The sequence below is a fragment of the Narcine bancroftii genome, chromosome 5 (genome assembly GCF_036971445.1).
Source record: "Narcine bancroftii isolate sNarBan1 chromosome 5, sNarBan1.hap1, whole genome shotgun sequence".
Taxonomy (NCBI): domain Eukaryota; kingdom Metazoa; phylum Chordata; class Chondrichthyes; order Torpediniformes; family Narcinidae; genus Narcine; species Narcine bancroftii.
The window spans coordinates 10840864-10858461 of record NC_091473.1 but is presented as its reverse complement, the minus strand read 5'-3'; the positions used below and the strand labels follow the sequence as shown (position 1 = coordinate 10858461).

The 17598-nt window shown below is 39.3% G+C and overlaps 1 protein-coding gene across 6 annotated transcripts in view; it reads right to left on the bottom strand.

Moving 5' to 3' along the window:
* Window positions 1–17598, bottom strand: part of ttll3 (tubulin tyrosine ligase-like family, member 3) — a 77547-nt gene that overhangs the window by 10953 nt on the left and 48996 nt on the right. For all 6 annotated transcript variants that reach the window (XM_069936746.1, XM_069936749.1, XM_069936748.1 and 3 more), the window contains 5 exons: window positions 17343–17457; window positions 13579–13704; window positions 10410–10599; window positions 7139–7287; window positions 3016–3259 (listed from right to left, as the gene is read on the bottom strand). In XM_069936746.1, coding sequence (XP_069792847.1) covers window positions 3016–3259; window positions 7139–7287; window positions 10410–10599; window positions 13579–13704; window positions 17343–17457 — 824 coding nt within the window. The remainder of the gene's footprint in view (window positions 1–3015; window positions 3260–7138; window positions 7288–10409; window positions 10600–13578; window positions 13705–17342; window positions 17458–17598) is intronic.

Sequence of the window (17598 nt, the reverse complement as noted above, 5' to 3'; positions counted from 1 at the left end):
GCTGTTACCTGCAGGCGACCACATTACAATATGACCTTTGCTGGTCCTTTGCAAATTTTACTACAGTATACTTATCTAAAATAGGTTCACACTCCTGTCCATTGAGTGCATTTATTTATGATTTTACACAGGAGTCAAATCATTGGGAGGAAGTGGACAGATAAATAGTACAGGCATAAAGCTCTACTTTGCTATTTGGCAACTGAGAGTAGTGTTTAAATACTTTAGGGACTTTTGTTTTGAAAGATCAAATATTATCAAATAAAATTTGAATGCTTTGTCAAAATGTTGGCTGTGTTGTTATAAATGATCTGATTACTTTTTACTAATTAAGTATAAATGGAGGACAGATTATTTACTGTCCATCAATTTTACACTTTATCAGTTTGTTTCCCATCAGACTCCTAATTTTGGATTAGGAATGAGCAGCCTTTTCACTTTCTACACGCAGGTTTGAAGTTTTATGAAAGAAATTACTTCTGTGGAATGTGGAGCAATGGTTCTGTCCCTGGGTTGAATGCTGCAGAAGTGGAATTTTGAGTTTAATGCTGAAATTAATTGGTTATAAAGGCACTTGGGAACAGAAGGGAAGTGCTGTTGTTTGGATCTTTGTTTGATTTAACTGAAAATATTATTAGACAGGAGAAAATTCATTGGCAATTTCAGTCTGAAGAAAATTTGAAGAGATCAATCTAACACATTCAACAGCCCAAAACAACACAATTCATTTTGTACAGATTTAAATGGGCACATGACAAAATGCAACGTGACTTTAACAGATCATGAAATCAAGTCACAAATTACAGATGGATGTGTTTTGCAAACTTTTCATGAAAGAATCCAAGAGAAAGATTTCAACTTGCTTAACTGTGGAATTGGCCAAATATCATGCACTTGATATGAAACTTGTTCAATAAGCCTCTTAAAAATGGATAAACAAAGAGCAACAACTGCACTGCATATCTCACCTATGCATGTTTAAGACCACAAGTTGAAACTAGGCTCCCTCCTCTCGTGGGTATGGCTTTAAGTCCTGGCATGTGTCAAAACACATAGTATGCCTACTGAGAGGGGTGAAACCCATGTGTCATTAGAATACCATTTGCCAGCTGCTCAAATAAAACAGCTGGGATGTCACTAGGAAGCAGCTACTGTATATGACCATTATAATTGGGCGACATTGATGACAACTGGTGGGGCCTAGTGGCACAGACCCGAGCAGAACTATTAATAACATTGAATAATCCCAGGGCAGAGGCAGCTTGAATTTTCCTTATTTCATGAAAGGTGCCCTTTAGCATTTTTATTATCACTCAACAAAACCTATACTTTAAAAAAAATGTATCTTACTTAAAATCTGGTATTTTAACCTTTGATAAACCCAATCTGTTTATTTATAGTGTATCCCTGCAAGATGGGCCAGAAAGTTGCACCTGGGTAGGGTAAATCAGGTGAACAGTAAAGCTCTGAGAAGTTTTGGAGAATAATGTGAATGGTTGGGCTCTGGGAAGTTTTGTAGAACAATGTGAATGGTTGGACTCTGGGAAGTATTGAGGAACAATGTGAATGGTTGGACTCTGGGAAGTATTGTAGAACAATGTGAATGGTAGGGTTCTGGGAAGTATTGTAGAACAATGTGAATGGTTGGACTCTGGGAAGTATTGTAGAAGAATGTAAATGGTAGGGTTCTGGGAAGTATTGTAGAACAATGTGAATGGTTAAGCTCTGGGAAGTATTGTAGAACAATGAAAACATTAGGGCACCGAGTAGAGACATAGAGTTTGAGACCATGGAAACACTCACTTCAGCACAACTTGTCTATGCCAATCTGGCTAGTCCTATTTACCTGTGTTCTGCCCATATATCTCTAAAGCTTTCATAATCATCTACCTGTCTAAATATCTTTGAATATTATATTTGTCCCTGCTTCTATCACTTCCTTTGCCAGGTTGTTCACTCTTTTGGTGAAGAAGGTACCTGTCAGATTCTTTTGAAATCTTTCCCTACTACCTTAAATCTATGCCCTCTAGTTTTAGATTCCCCTGTCCTAGGGAAAAGGCTATGACTGTTCACCATATCTATGCCCCATGTGACTTTGTAAGGTCTCTGTGGTGATATGGCCAACAGCCTAATGCAGGGGGTGATCTCTGTACCTGCAGGAAGACCAACTAAGGGGCTGACTCCACCTGGCCAGCTGTTAATCAGCTGACCAGAATAGACCACCTAAGGGCCTGACTCCACCTGGCCAGCTGTCAATCAGCTGACCTGAATATAAACCTGAACTGGCCCCTCCTGAGCCAGTCACACAGGGAGCCACCAAGGCTTATACTGGAATAAAACCTGTTGTACGGTGTTTTAGTTTTGTGCTTGTTTGCTGCTACCTCAGTGAACTACAGCCTCTTCTTAGCCTCCTTATAATTCAGGGAGGAAATTCCAGCCTTGTATTTCAATCCCTCGAGTCCAGCTAACATTCCTGTGAATCTTTTCTGCATCCTTTCGAGCTTTATAATATCTTTCTATAGCTGGATGACCATCTGTGCAAACTACTCCAAGTGCAGTCTCACCAATATCTTGTAGAGTTGTGACATGTCATCTCTGCTCTTGTACTTACAACAATGTTGCTTGAACTAGTAGGCTTGAACAATGAGAGACTGGGATGGCTCCATGTTGTAGGACGAATGTATATGTCTGACGGGTTTTCAAGAATGGATACAAGGTCACATGTAGTGTCATAATCTCCATGACTATGGATTTTTTCTTAACAACAAACTTATGTGTGGCGAAAGTAGATGTATGTGCTGAATGGCTTCCTTTCATGTTGCCAATTTTTATGTTTCCAACTAGTGATTAGAGATTATTGCAGGAAACCTCGATAAAAGTAATGCATTCCTTGCATGTAGTTTGGATCAATGTACCTACTTTTGCACTTTATAATTTGTTAATTCTTGCATTTAATATGGAATTCTAAGGAAGTTTATCAATCAAAATAAATGTGACAATGGAACTGATACATACGTGTCTAGATTCTCCAAGGAGAATGCTTGGGTTGAGAACCGCAGATAACAGTCTTTATAGAACCAGATAGTCATAGGGTTCCAGTCTGTCACTAGGAACCACTGACGCATGTCAAATTTAGTGCCATAAATAAGTAGCGGACGTTCAATGTATTTTTGCACTACCCATTTTCCATCTGTGATGAGGGTTGGGTGGCCATAAACTAGCTTCATGATTTGCTCCAATCGGTTCATGCAAGTAATTCCTGCAGAGAAAGGCAAACAATCATCTATTTTTCCAATTTACAGTTACCTTTGGAGTGATAGTTAGATTGAGGGCCAAATACAACTGAGGAGACCAGTAGGAGACAAACTTGATGAGTTCCCCAAGATACATTAATAGTATCCATTGTACAACACTGGGCCCACATTGTGCCTGTGCTGGATACGTCTGAAGGCTATTCAGTAGTTAATCCTACTTCCTAGTTCTTTACCTGTAAATCTATAATTCTCTTTTGGAAATTATTTTTGAACCTGCTTTAATTACCTTTTAGGCAGTGCATTCTAGATCCCAATAAATCATATTAAAAAGAAATAATCTTTCTCATATTGCCTGTGATTCCTCATTTTGACTCCCTGCTTCTCATTAATAGCCCTTCTACCATAGGGTTAATTTATTTTTATTTATTCTATCTACTACTCATTTGAACACCTCTCATCTTTTCTCTTCTGCTTTTGTAAATTTAATGCCAAAGTTCTCCAGTTTCTCATACTATTGTAATAGAATCTCTCTGGTAGTTTAAAGACCAATTGGCATTAGCAAAGTGTGGTATCCAATGTATCGCTGCATTTTAATCTGAGGTTAATGGCATATTAAATGATGAACAAATCTCAATTTTAATCTCATCTTTAGTTGATGAGGACTGGAGAAGGCCAACCTACCCACTAGTTGTTTGGTCATTTAAATATTGTAATAAAACTGCAGGCCTTAATTAATCACTATTTTTTAATCTAAACATGGTTGGCTGTGTTTTCTAGGTTTCAGGATTCTTGTCAGTTAAAAGGAAGTAATTATATATAACCATATAACCATATACAGCACAGAACAGGCCAGTTTGGTCCTACTAGTCCATGCCCATTGACCAGCACCTAGTCCATACCCCTCCAATCCTCTCAGCTCAATGTAATTATCCAGTCTTTCCTTAAATGTAAATAACATCCTTGCTTCAACCACCTCTGCCGGAAGCTTATTCCACATCCCAACCACCCTTTGTGAGAAGAAATTTCCCCTTATGTTCCCCTTATAATTTTCCCCCTGCAATCTCAAACCATGGCCTCTGGTTTGAATATCCCCCACTCTTAATTGAAAAAGCCTATCCACGTTGACTCTCTCTGTCCCTTTTAAAATCTTGAACACCTCCATCAAATCCCCCCTCAATCTTCTACACTCCAGAGAAAAAAGCCCCAGGCTGCTCAACCTTTCTCTGTAACTCAAACCCTGACATCCTGTCAACATTCTCGTGAACCTTCTCTGCACTCTCTCTATTTTGTTTATATCCTTCCTATAATTCGGTGACCAAAACTGCACACAGTATTCCAAACTTGGCCTCACCAATGCTTTGTACAATTTCATCATAACATCCCAACTCTTGAATTCAATACTCCAATTTATGAAGGCCAACATTCCAAATGCCTTCTTCACCACTCTATCTACCTGAGAATCAACTTTGAGGGTACTATTTACCATAACTCCTAAATCCCTTTGTTGCTCTGCACTCCTCAATTGTCTACCATTCAATGTATATGACCTATTTAGATTTGCTTTTCCAAAATGCAACACTTCACACTTATCCGTATTAAATTCCATCAGCTATTTCTCAGCCCACTCCTCTAGCTTTCCTATATCTCTTTTTAAGCTACGGTAATCTTCCTCACTGTCCACAATACCACCAATCTTTGTATCATCTGCAAACTTACTTATCCAATTTACCACCCCTTCTTCCAGATTGTTAATATATATAACAAACAATAGTGGACCCAGGACCGATCCCTGAGGAACTCCTCTAGTCACCAGCCTCCAATTTGACAAACAATTTTCTACTAGTACTCTCTGACACCTCCCACCCAACTATTGCTGAATCCATTTCACAACCTCCTTATTTATACCTAATGCCTCCACCTTTTTTCCTAACCTCCTGTGGGGAACTTTGTCAAAAGCTTTACTAAAGTCTAAATAGACAACATCTACAGCCTTCTCTTCATCAATCTTTTTTGTAACCCCCTCGAAAAACTCTATAAGGTTTGTTAAGCATGATCTACCCCTGACAAAACCATGCTGACTACTACCTATCAATCCCTGTTCTTCCAAATATTTGTAAATGCCATCCCTCAGAACACTTTCCATCAACTTGCCCACCACAGACGTCAGACTCACAGGTCTATAATTTCCAGGCTTACATTTGGACCCTTTCTTAAACAGCGGAACAACATGAGCCACCCTCCAATCCTCTGGCACTACCCCCGTGACCAGTGACATCCTAAATATCTCTGTTAATGGCCCCACTATCTGTACACTAGTCTCTCTGAGTGTCCTTGGGAATACATTGTCTGGACCCGAAGATTTGTCCATCTTTATCTTTTTTAACACTGCCTTCACTACCTCCTCAGTTATCCTTATATGATTCATGACCTCCCCACTATTTTTCTTTTCTTCAGCTGGTACAATATTTTTTTCCCTAGTGAATACTGAGGAAAAGAAATCATTTAAAATTTCCCCCATCTCCTCTGACTTTTCACATAGCCTACCCTCCCTATCTACAAGGGGTCCAGTTTTATCCCTCTCTAATCTTTTACTTTTAATGTACCTATAGAAACCCTTTGGATTTATTCTTACTCTGCCTGCCAAAGCCTCTTCGTGCCTCTTTTGGGCCTTTTTAATTTCTTTCTTAAGATTTTTTCTACACTCCTTGTAGGCCTCTTTCAATTCCTCATCACCCTGCTGTTTATACCTCTTGTATACCTCCCTCTTTTTCCTAACCAAATTTCTAATATTCCTCGAAAACCAAGGCTCCCTATGACTTCCAGCCTTTCCTTTGATCCTCACTGGGACATATCTACTCTGTACTCTCAAAATTTCTTCTTTGAATATTCTCCATTTTTCATTTACATCCTTTCCTGAAAAAATCATGTCCCACTCAATACTCCCCAAAGCCGTTCTCATTCCTTCGAAATTTGCTTTTCTCCAATCCAGAACCTCAACTTTAGGCCCTTCTTTGCTCTTCCCTAAAACTACTCTAAAACTAATAGAGTTGTGATCACTTGACCCAATTTGTTCTCCAACATTAACCTCAGACACCTGACCTATCTCGTTCCCTAACAGGAGATCCAGTATTACAAACCGTCCCGAGTCGGTTCCTCTACGTATTGATTAAGAAAATTATCTTGCACACATTTGACAAACTCTAGCCCATCCAGCCTTTTTACTATATGGATATCCCAACCAATGTGAGGGAAGTTAAAATCTCCCATGATCACTACCTTATGTTTATTACACATATATGCTATCTCCTTACAAATTTCTTCCAATTTTCTTGGCCCATTTGGTATTTCTGTCCCTGCACTCCCTTAACAGTGTAGCATTTAGTTTATATTGGCAAACCTCATTCTGCTTGACAAACTGTATCACTTCAGTTGGACCATGTCTGCACCTGTCCCTTATCGAAAAGTTTGTGCAGTTAAACAGGCAGTCAACTGCGCAGAATACCCTTGAACTGGTGCAGGAAAAGAAGAGGATGGATTCTGTCAATGAAATGATTGTCAAGGCCATTTGTCAGAGTGATTCTTTATCAGAACGTAAACATGCTCCAAGGCCTTTTTTGATTGGTGCAAGAAGGCCCCTCCATATCAGACGCCTCGAACATAGCCTGAGTCTCAGCACGACTGCATGCTGCCTTGGAGGTTGCTTTTAATGTACCATATAACTGATTCCTTATGAAATGTTTGATGTATATTAATAACCTGGAAATGCTTAAATTAAAACTCGCTTTATTTATTTTCAAAGTTCTATTTGAAAACCCTACAAACTGGATTTTCAGCTTTGTTTCAAGCTGTCCTAGTCATTTTGATCACTGATTTTGTACCCATACCTCTACCACGAGACTGGGCTCCAGGTTTCACTATCCAGATATTACGCATTCCTTCCATCTTCAGCTGTGTGTTCACCTTCTGTAGCTGCTGCAGCATATTTTCACATAACTCAGCGTAAATATTCCAATTTTGAATTGTTGCTCCCTCGCTAAGACAAAGGCACATGACAATACAATACAAAAATACAACTACCACAAACCAATTCAGGTAGACATCAAGGTAGTCTACAGATCTAGATGGTTTTAAATTGAACATATTTCTGAAAGCAACAGCAAGTTATTTATTTGAATAGTTAATAAGATGAAAGATAAAGATTTTTGTAACCCATTGAGTGGTTAGGACCTGGAATAAACTGCGAGAGGCTACGGTGGAGGCAAATTCAATTGTTCCTTTCAGAAGTGAGCAGGATAAGTATTAAAAGTAAATAATATTCAAGATGACTGGAAGCAGGTGAAACAAAATAGATTGCCTTCGTATAGGGCCAGTATGGACTTGATGGATCAATCACTTTCTTACTGTAACCATTCTTTGCTTCTGTGAATTTTACATGCAAGATGGAATGTGATGATTTAATGAGCACATTAAAAAATTGGTGTCTTTTCCTTACAATAAATGATGTGTGTCTTGATTTCTCCTCTGAATGGAGAAAATGATGTTACATAAACTAAACACTAGCCAACATTTTTTAAAAATCAAGCGGCGCAGATTTGTGATAGTGCATGCTATTACAGCACAAGCGATTGGGAGTCTGTAAGGAGTTTGTATGTTCTCCCTGTGTCTGTGTGGGTTTTCCCCAGGTACTCCAGTTTCCTCCCACCGTTCAAAATGTTCAGAGGTGCAGGTCATTTGGGTGTAATTGGGAGGCATGGGCTGAAATGACCTGTTACCGTGGTGAATGTCTAAATTTTAAAAGATCAATTGTATTAAATGTCAGAATGCTCTTTCTCTTCTTTGAATTCTTTATGTGCTAAATTCTCTTTCTCAAAGGGTCATATGATTATATGATTTTTGTTTCTGGAGGTACAGGGGAAGCATTGCTACTTGGCCCACATATGGGTCTGAGAAGGCACTTCCATGATCCACCTAGTAGCTCACATGTTGGTTCTGGTAATGCTAAAAAACCCGGCAGCCAGCATTGAAGCAGGGGTAGGGGAGGAAGGAATCCTCGGTCATTTAATAGAGGGATCTGACTCAGGAGCAGTGTGATCTGGTAAACCCACAGTAGTAATCACCAGAAATCAGTGAGTTTGATGTAAATGGGCATTGAATTTTTTAAAAAATTCAAAAAAAAATCACATTTTAAATTTGACCATGTTCAAACATTAAAGTTACCCTCAAAATAGCTATTTTTGTGTTTTTCTTATATAATTAAAAATTAGTAAAGTATGTACAATGAGGTACATTATTTCAACAAATAATTATTCTGGAATTAAAGAATCATTATACACTTGAAAGAGGCCACTTGGCTCATTTATTCTCTGCTGGCTCTTTGTACCTCAATGCTCATAGTTCCAACCCTCTCTATTTCCCCATAGCTCTGCAAATTATTCTTTCAAGTGTCTATCAAATATAATTTCAAAAGCCCTGATTGATTCTTTCCTTCACCCAACAAGCATTTTATCATAGTTTGAGATGTAACTGTTTATAATATACTTATACTCAACTTATAACATCTGAGTAGTTAAAATGGACCTAAGGTGTTCCAATATAAACACAAATACAGCTGCAAAAACAAACTTTTTAATCACCTTGCAAAGTGTAAAAACTCTGTTACAGCAAGAAACAGCCACGAGCTGATAGCTTATTATAAGGGAGATTAAATTTGTGTCTTACAAAATCACTTCATTTATAGTTTCTAATCTCTAGTTTCTGGAGCATTTGAACGGGTTGCTCCACATAAGTACATATTTCTTAAAATTCTCTCAGGACTCATCAATTAGTCTCGCACCATTCTACCAAATAAGAAGCTTCTTATCAGCTTCCAAGATGATAACAGAGAAAGGAATGCAGCCCACCCTCTTTTCCCTTCCAGTTACCATTTTAAAACTTCCAAGTACCATTTTAAACTTACATTTTATTATATTCTAAAATTTACTTTCTCAAATACAGGATTGAAATTGATGCATTATCTAGCTGTATGGTCATGGGAATGATAGATAAAGCATATTAGGATTTTCTTGCTTAGACCAAAGCACAAAAAATACAGAAGTAATGTTGCATCTTGGATTACAAGGCATGGAAGAAATCCTCAATTCAGTAAGAATAGTGAAGCGTTGTGATTTTTATTCTTAACTTTAAATTTAAATTGAACTATCACCTAAAATCTCATAGAAGGAGACTGGTAATGTGGAATTTGATGCTTGCATTATTTGCTTTTGTATTACCATATAACATGCATGTTATATGCATATTTTACAAACCAGGCAATTTATATCAGACGTTGGAATATAATAGTGGTATTGAAAGAATGTGCACATTTAATAGCAGCCATGGGAAATATGCGCTGGCAATTTATAGCGAGCGTGGGAATATTATAGCGAGTATGAGAATGACAGGAGGAGTGTGGGTATGACAACGGCTCTGTATACGCTAATCTTTGTGAGGTTTTCAGTTAGTTGTTTTTCCAGACTCTTTTGTGTAGTCTTCCAAAGGCATTATTTGCCTTGGCGAGTCTGTTGTCTATCTCGTTGTTGATCCTTGCATCCGATGAAATGGTGCAGCCGAGATAGGTAAACTGGTTGACCGTTTTGAGTTTTGTGTGCCCGATGGAGATGTGGGGGGGTTGGTAGTCATGGTGGGGAGCTGGCTGATGGAGGACCTCAGTTTTCTTCAGGCTGACTTCCAGGCCAAACATTTTGGCAGTTTCCGCAAACTGCAGTTAATGCATGTGCGCTTTATACAAAAATATTTTTACACAATTTATGATTTTATGAGCGTTGTGTGTGTGCGCGTGTTACACGAGTGAAAATACAGTATATTGGAGGATGTCATACTTAAATCAAATGATCGATGGTTCATGGATGATTGCATCAGGAACAATAACAATTTGCTGTAATGAGATGCAATGTCTGCATTATATTGTTATTAAATGATTAGACTATTGCGATTATTTGCTGCCAATGTGTTCAACTTCATCACAATGGAAGCAACATAGATTTTTATAGTTGGTATGAAATGACCCAAAAATTGTATCAATATTACAGTTTTATCAGATGTGTTATTGAATGTTTCCAACACAATGTCACAGCCAGATGAATCAATTGTACTTACTGAATAACTTTATAGTACTGCTGGATAGTCTCCTCCCAGCACTTTTCGGATATTGCTGGTGGAGTATCTGGACTAACATCAATATCCTTGTGATCTATGGTGTTGAGATACTCTTCACAGGCACGGAGTGATGTCTCAATAAGTTTAACAGAAACAAATCCGCCTTTTTTTGGAGGCTGTTTTTGAAAAGCTGAGAAGAAAAAAAATCAGGACATCCTTCTGTGTGATATTAACTACTAATTTGAGGATTAAATTTACCTAAAATAGCATTGTATTCTTTCCCATTTTTATTTCTAATTTCCTTCATTTGGGGAAACTGGTTTAAGGCACCAAAATCAGGCAATAAATGGAATAGTGTGTGATATGAGATAAAATATTTTTTTTTATACTTCCTCAAATCTGTCTTAGGATCTATGTCAGACCATTCTAGTTTCTTAGCAGAGTGCAATTTTCCATGGAATATACTGACAATCCTGGAAATATGGTGATCAATTCATTTTGTGAAAGTGGTGGGAGAGGGGTCTGCTTGGTATTTAAATAAAGGATAGAAGTAAATAGAAAATGACAATAATTTAATCATGATTTAAATATTGATTTAACTATGGACATATAATTAATGTAAGAATGGAGTAGTGCATTTAGGGTAAGAAATTAATGAGAGCATACCTAAAAGGGCAGTGTAGAAAAAATACAAGGTTTGTTGGACATTTGAAATTTACTGCCATGAGGGAATGGAGGACTGCGTGCGTAGGAAGCAAATCCAACTGACCAAGCTCAACTTTAAGACAACCTAGCTTGAAGAGCAAGAGAAGCTATTGAAGAGTGTCAGGGAAGCTGAACATTTCTTGGATTATATATTGCAAAAAGTGGCCACTGTGCAACCAGGGGGAGGTCAAGATAATAAGTGGCTAGGCACCTGAAACTTCTAAGACTGTTAACTCCTCACAGACCGCGGAGGAGTTTTATTCTGAACAATCCATATGAGCAAAGGCCTGCAAAGGGAAGAGCAAAGCCGAGAAATGAAGTAGTCATAGAGAGGAGAGCATTAGGTTGTAATGGCGTTTCTTCAACTTTCTGCGTCCTACCTGGCATGTCCATTCCCTGATACCAGGATAAAGGACATCATTCTGTGCAGCAGCAAGGGAATGAGCAACAAGGTTTGGAAGACTGTTATCACAATCATATATAGACAAATAAATGAGAGCATGCAGATGTATTCTTAAGGAGTTTTGAAAAAGATGCACATAGTTTTAAACTCTAGATTAATCCTGGTGTTACAGACTCCCAAAAATAAATAAACTTTATTCACAATAAATTATTTACAAAGGAAAAACCGTTCAGAATCTGTGATCCCACCCTTAGTTACATATCCATACATTCCCATCACTGTACATTGTTACATTCAATTTTATTTACACCATTACCACCCCTGTGACACCTTGTGACTCCCCCCCCCCCCCCCCCCCCATTGTTTGGGTTTTGGTCTCAGCCCTTCAGTCTCTGGTAATGGAAGGGCCCTAGACTGTGGTCCTTCCCCACAGCACCCTTATGTTGGCTGCACCAAACCTCAGTGTGTCCCTCATCACATACTCCTGCAGCCTAGAATGAGCCAGTCAGCAGCATTCCCAAACTGACATCTCCATGGGCTGAATGACCAACAGGTTTCAGGCAAGCTTTCACTGAGTTTATGGTTTTCCAGCAGTTCTGGCTGTCTGACTGTGTGTGTGTGTCAGCAGGAAAAGCCCATAAATCAGAGAGATCTCTGTCATGCTGCTGCTGGGGATGAACTATTACAAAGACCCTTGTATCCTTCTCCACAGTGAATCTGCATTCTGCAAAGAGGTGCATGACTGTCTCCACTCCTCCACAGTCATCTCGGGGACAATGTGTGTGGTCAGTGATTTTCTCTACAGGAAGGATCTGACTGGGAGGGCTCCACTCACCACCAGCTAGGTCAAGTCCTGGTGCTTGTTGGTGAGCCCTGGTGTTGAGGGAACCATCCCACCAGGTCCATCGAGTCCTCATCTCTCGTTCCGCGCTGACCACTGCCTGATGGCCTTGAGGTCAAGGGTGTTAGCTATCCTTTGTGGTAACTTGGGGCAGTTCAGAAGGAGGGAAAATAAAGGATTGACATTGCAGCTAAACTAAGCTGGGATCAGTGGCTTCAAGGATGGGTTTACTGATGCACTTTAGGGAAAGTGATTAATTAATTTGGGAAGGGGATGGGCCCCAAGAAAATAGTTTTGGAAAACAGAAAAGGTCAGATATAGATGGTGTTGGGACAAAAAATATTACAAGGAGAGGCAATATAATTTGAAAACAGAATTCTAAATGAAAGACAGAAATGGAAGGATTTGGGGGTATGCCAAATTATGTGCAGTCTTTGTGCTCTGAACTCAGTCAAGAGAAACTGGATTAAGAAGATTCAATCAGAGCTATTATACTTATCACTAGCCTCTTTTAAACTGCAGCACCTGGTTAAACTTCCTGGGACCTGGGCGCAATTACTGGGGCAAAGGTGCCGGAAGTACCTTTTAATTTGCAGGGAGATCTCCCATTAAATCACCAACCCGGCGATTTAAGGGTATCCCACCCCCATGATGATGCATCACATACTCACCAGAAGTACTGCCAGATGTTCGGATGCTGGTTGCCTGGTGACATACGCATGCAAGCGCTGACGTCACCAGAATGAGCATGTTAGCCATTTTTGTTTACAAATCGCCTGTAGATGTGACCTAGGTAAGCTTAACTGAGTTCCCTGACTACCTCTGAGGTAGGTCAGGGACCTGGTTGGACTCTGACGGGCTTGAATGGTTTAGACCTTTTCGAACTGCCGCATAATTAGGGCACTAACTGGGCAAATTACCTGGTTAACCCCATTTTACAGGGCACTTTGAAAGGGCAAATATAAGGGAGGATGGAATTGAAGAAAACCATCACTTTTTGCTTAGTATTTCAGTGTTTTTCCACTTTGAAGTTATATATCAAAAAATAGCATTTTGGATCATAAAACATCCTGGCTCTGTAATCTTGTTCCATCGTAAAAAGGCCTCCCTCTTTCTTTGCCTCATATCACAGTGAAATCAGGAATTACACTTCTCTTCCACATTGTGCCATTCCTACAATATTTAGAAGAATTAATCCATGGAATCTCTTTCTGCTCTACCTTCTTTCGTAGAAGACCTTGACGCCGTCTCTCTGATTTCATGGTCCTTTCGCGAACTGGTTGTTGTCCTCTTCAGTTCCACAACCCACTTCAGAATACTTCGGGCTGCTGTCAGTCTGAAATCCTCTGAGGAAAATGATTAAACTAATTTATTTATTAAATAGGGAACAATTAAGAAGCCACAAAGTGTCACATTACATTGCACTGTAATCTTGGTAAACCATCACGGTGCACAATTGAGAGCTTTCTTTGTACAAAATACATTTTATAAAGATAGAATGTAATGGCGAGGGCTGAATCAGAAGGTCTTAGTTCATGTGCCAATCAAAAGAGGCTGATTGATAGTCTAGTACTGTATTAAAGGACTGTCAGAGGGCAATCCTTTAGGGAAGGTGTCAAAGCAACTCCAACCTGTAAAGCAAAATATTAAAGAACATCAATGGTGTTATCCACTGTATTTTGGTAATGTTTATTCCTTGACCTCTAAATACTGTTGTGATATTACAAAATCAGTGAAAAATGCACTTTTATCTGTTCAAAATTTGCTGAACTTCCAACACTAGGAGGTTTTCATAACAAAATGCTGCAAACTGGCTTATCACAAGATGCAGAAATACATGCTAAAGGCCCATTGATACACAATACATCCAAATATGGAAAAACCATAGTTTAATGTTACGATCCCGGTACAGTTAATGCATCGCTGTTTCCGGGTTCAAATCTGAATGGAGTTCTTCCAGTGTCTGCGTGGGTTTCCTCCAGGTGCTCCCATTTTCTCCCACCCTTCCAAACATACTGGAGCCATAAGTTAATTGCGGGTGGAATAGTTAGCATAGCAGTTAGCACACAATTGTTACATCGCCAGTGATTGGGACCAGGGTTCGAATACCTTGCTGTCTGTAAGGAGTTTGTATGTTCTCTGTGTCTGTGTGGGTTTCCTCCGGGTGCTCCAGATTCCTCCCATCCTTCAAAACATACCAGGTTTGTAGTTTAATTGGATGTAGTTGGGTGGCACGGACTCGTGGGCTGAAAGGCCTGTAACTGTGCTGTATGTCTAAATTTTTTTAAAAATTAGAATTTAATGTACTCCCACCAGTGACACTCAGGGCTAGATCCTCTGTAAATACTTCTTTGGTATGACTCATTGAATGTATGCAAAAGATAAATTGGTGTCATGTAGATGTAACATATCTTCCAGCTATCCATCCCACAGGATGTTGATGGTTCCTTTCAGTCAGTTTGTGGGGTTTGATATGAGGATACCCCACTCCTCAGAAAGGAACAGCATGTGCATGAATGGATTTAGGTGAGTATGGGTTGCACAGGTCCAGACCCATCCTCTCAACATCCCCTCCGGATCCAGTGGCATGATGAGGTCCAAGACAGCTGGGAGAAGTTCTGTGGCAGTGAATGGCCAGACCAAGCTTCAGTGCAAGGGCCATGTTTGCTAGACAGCCATTGACACAATGAGAGGGCTTATCCGCCCTTTGGATAGGTCTTGTTTTTCATCCTGCAGGGTGTCTAGCCACCGTCCACACCTGGTGGGGGAGCCAGTTTAGTTGCTGACCATTCGATCATGAGACAGGTAGTACTGGGTTATATGGTACTAGTAGCACTCAGACGAGTGACCTGACCTAACATAATCTTGTTAGCAAATGGATCAATGTGGATAGTACAGTGAGCAGTTATATTTGAATATTCTGTATTATGCATTTATTGATTTGTGTCTTATTTGTGTTTGATTTCTTGTTAATGAGTCATATTGACAAGCATTAACAAAATCAAATTATGTATTCAATTGTAGTCTTTTTTTTCTGTTGCAGCAAGAAAGAATTTTGGCTCATAAACACATTATACAATGTCATGACTCATCATTATTAATATGAAAAAAATCATGAGCCAGGATGCCTGTTCTGTAACTGTAGCAACAATGATTAGTCAGTTTGCTTTTCACGCAACCAATATTCCTGGATTATATATCCCTCCTCTGCCCAAAATATAGCAAGCTGCTGCTTGGCGTCCATCAGTACATCTCATGGAATCAATTTTGTTTCAACTTTTCCAGAAATTCCAAGAAATGAGAGCAGTCCCAAGTTTCTTTCACTACCTGAGTTTCTTGCTTGTAGCTCCATTGTCAACAATGCATGAGGTAGGAAACAGAATATATAGCATGAAGAATGATTTGCATGTGGACCTAAGAATTCTGAGTAGATCTCTGAAGATTGCAGTGAACTGTCTATGGGTAGATTAAACGACCGGCCCTTCCTCTTGGCTCCGCCCCCATTGGTCCTGTTTTCTGCCTTACCTCCAATTTACTTGAAAACCATTGTAGATACTGGCCGTTAACTGTAAGCTAATAAAGGTGTGTATGTGCTCCACACAAGTCTCTGGGTACTCTAATCACATTACAATTTTATTAGCTTACTTTTGAAGAGGGGATGGAAATCCTATTGAAGCCAGGCATGTTCTTGGTCAACCCTCTGTATCCAGAGGCCCCGGAAGAATTTGTCTACTGGTTGGAGTGTTTCCAGTCTTACCTAACAGCCACCCAAAAAGTCTTCCACTCCAACAGCATCGGGAGATCGGTCCTCCTCTCCCAAGTCGGCCCCAAGGGATACAGAGTCATCAGGGACTGCGTGACATACGAGACGGCCATCGAAGGCCTGAAGGCCCATTACATGAGGCCTCAGAACGATGTGCTGGTGAGACACCAACTCTCTCAATGTTGGCAACGACCAGGTGAATCTCAGGAAGACTCTGGGAGAGAGTGCTCGTCTTCAAAGAGTTACAAAAAGAATTTGTATACTTAAATGGTAAACTTGTATTTCCTGTACTTCAGAAAGCCAGTGGATAACCCAGTGGTTCTCAACCTTTCTCTTTCCACTTACTTCCCACTTTAAGTAATCCTTATTCCATTGGTGCTCTGCGATTAGTAAAGGATTGAGTGGGAAGGGAAGGTTGAGAATCACTGCTCTGGACCCAATTGTTACTGAAATATTTTGCTTGAGGAAAAATTGCCATTGGCCCATTTCCTTTGGAGCAATGAAACCGTGCACATAACGAGTCAATAAGGGACAATTAAAACAGTGGTTTTCAAAATTTTTCTTTCCACCCACAGCCCACCTTAAGCAATCCCTTACATTAGAGCGCCTATGGCATTGGGAATACTTCAAGTGGTATGTGAGTGGAAAAAAAAGGTTGAGAACCACTGGGATAACTTGATTGTAATTTTCTAGGTAATAAGGGGGAAATGATCACATCAAAAGAAACTATTACCAGCCCAAAGCCAACTGTCTTGGCCTGCCATATTACTGCTCTATGACCCTTTTTTTTTTAAAAAGATATTAAAAAAATACTTTTCTGTTAATTCTAATAATAATTTTCATAATGATAAAAACAATTTATTAAAAACTTTTTGCCTATTTTGGTGGTGTTTCTTTAAATCTGGAAAGAAAGTTGTGAAGGCAAAAATTACTGATTGCGATCAATGAAGATGTCATCTATTCAGGCAGAACTCCGAGGCATTGCTGGAAAGGAATAAAGCAATATAGGAGAAAAAGAGACTATTAACCCTCAAATTCATCACTAAATGAAACATTCATCCATTCCCATCCTACTTCAATGATAATAAGAATGTTACTTAGTTAAACTTACAAAAAAACCTCATTGAGTCTAACACAATTTTGTGTTCCTTAAAAATAAAGTTAATTAATATGATAATTTTGGAATATTCTGCCTTGGAGACAATTGACTCTGTAACATACCAATGAATGATTGCTTTTCCTCTTCCACTGCAATTCTATAACATCGTGGGAAAAAACTCTCTGGATTCACCCCATTAAACCACTGGAAGTTTCTGAGATTTACACAAAGTCCAGCCTGGAAAAAAATACATGTATGAATCATGGACACACAATCTAAAATATATCACAACTTGGTGAAGCGAGAACACAAGATTACACGTTAAAATACAAAACTAATATGGAACAAATGGTTTAAGCAGTCTCATTACAAAGCTCT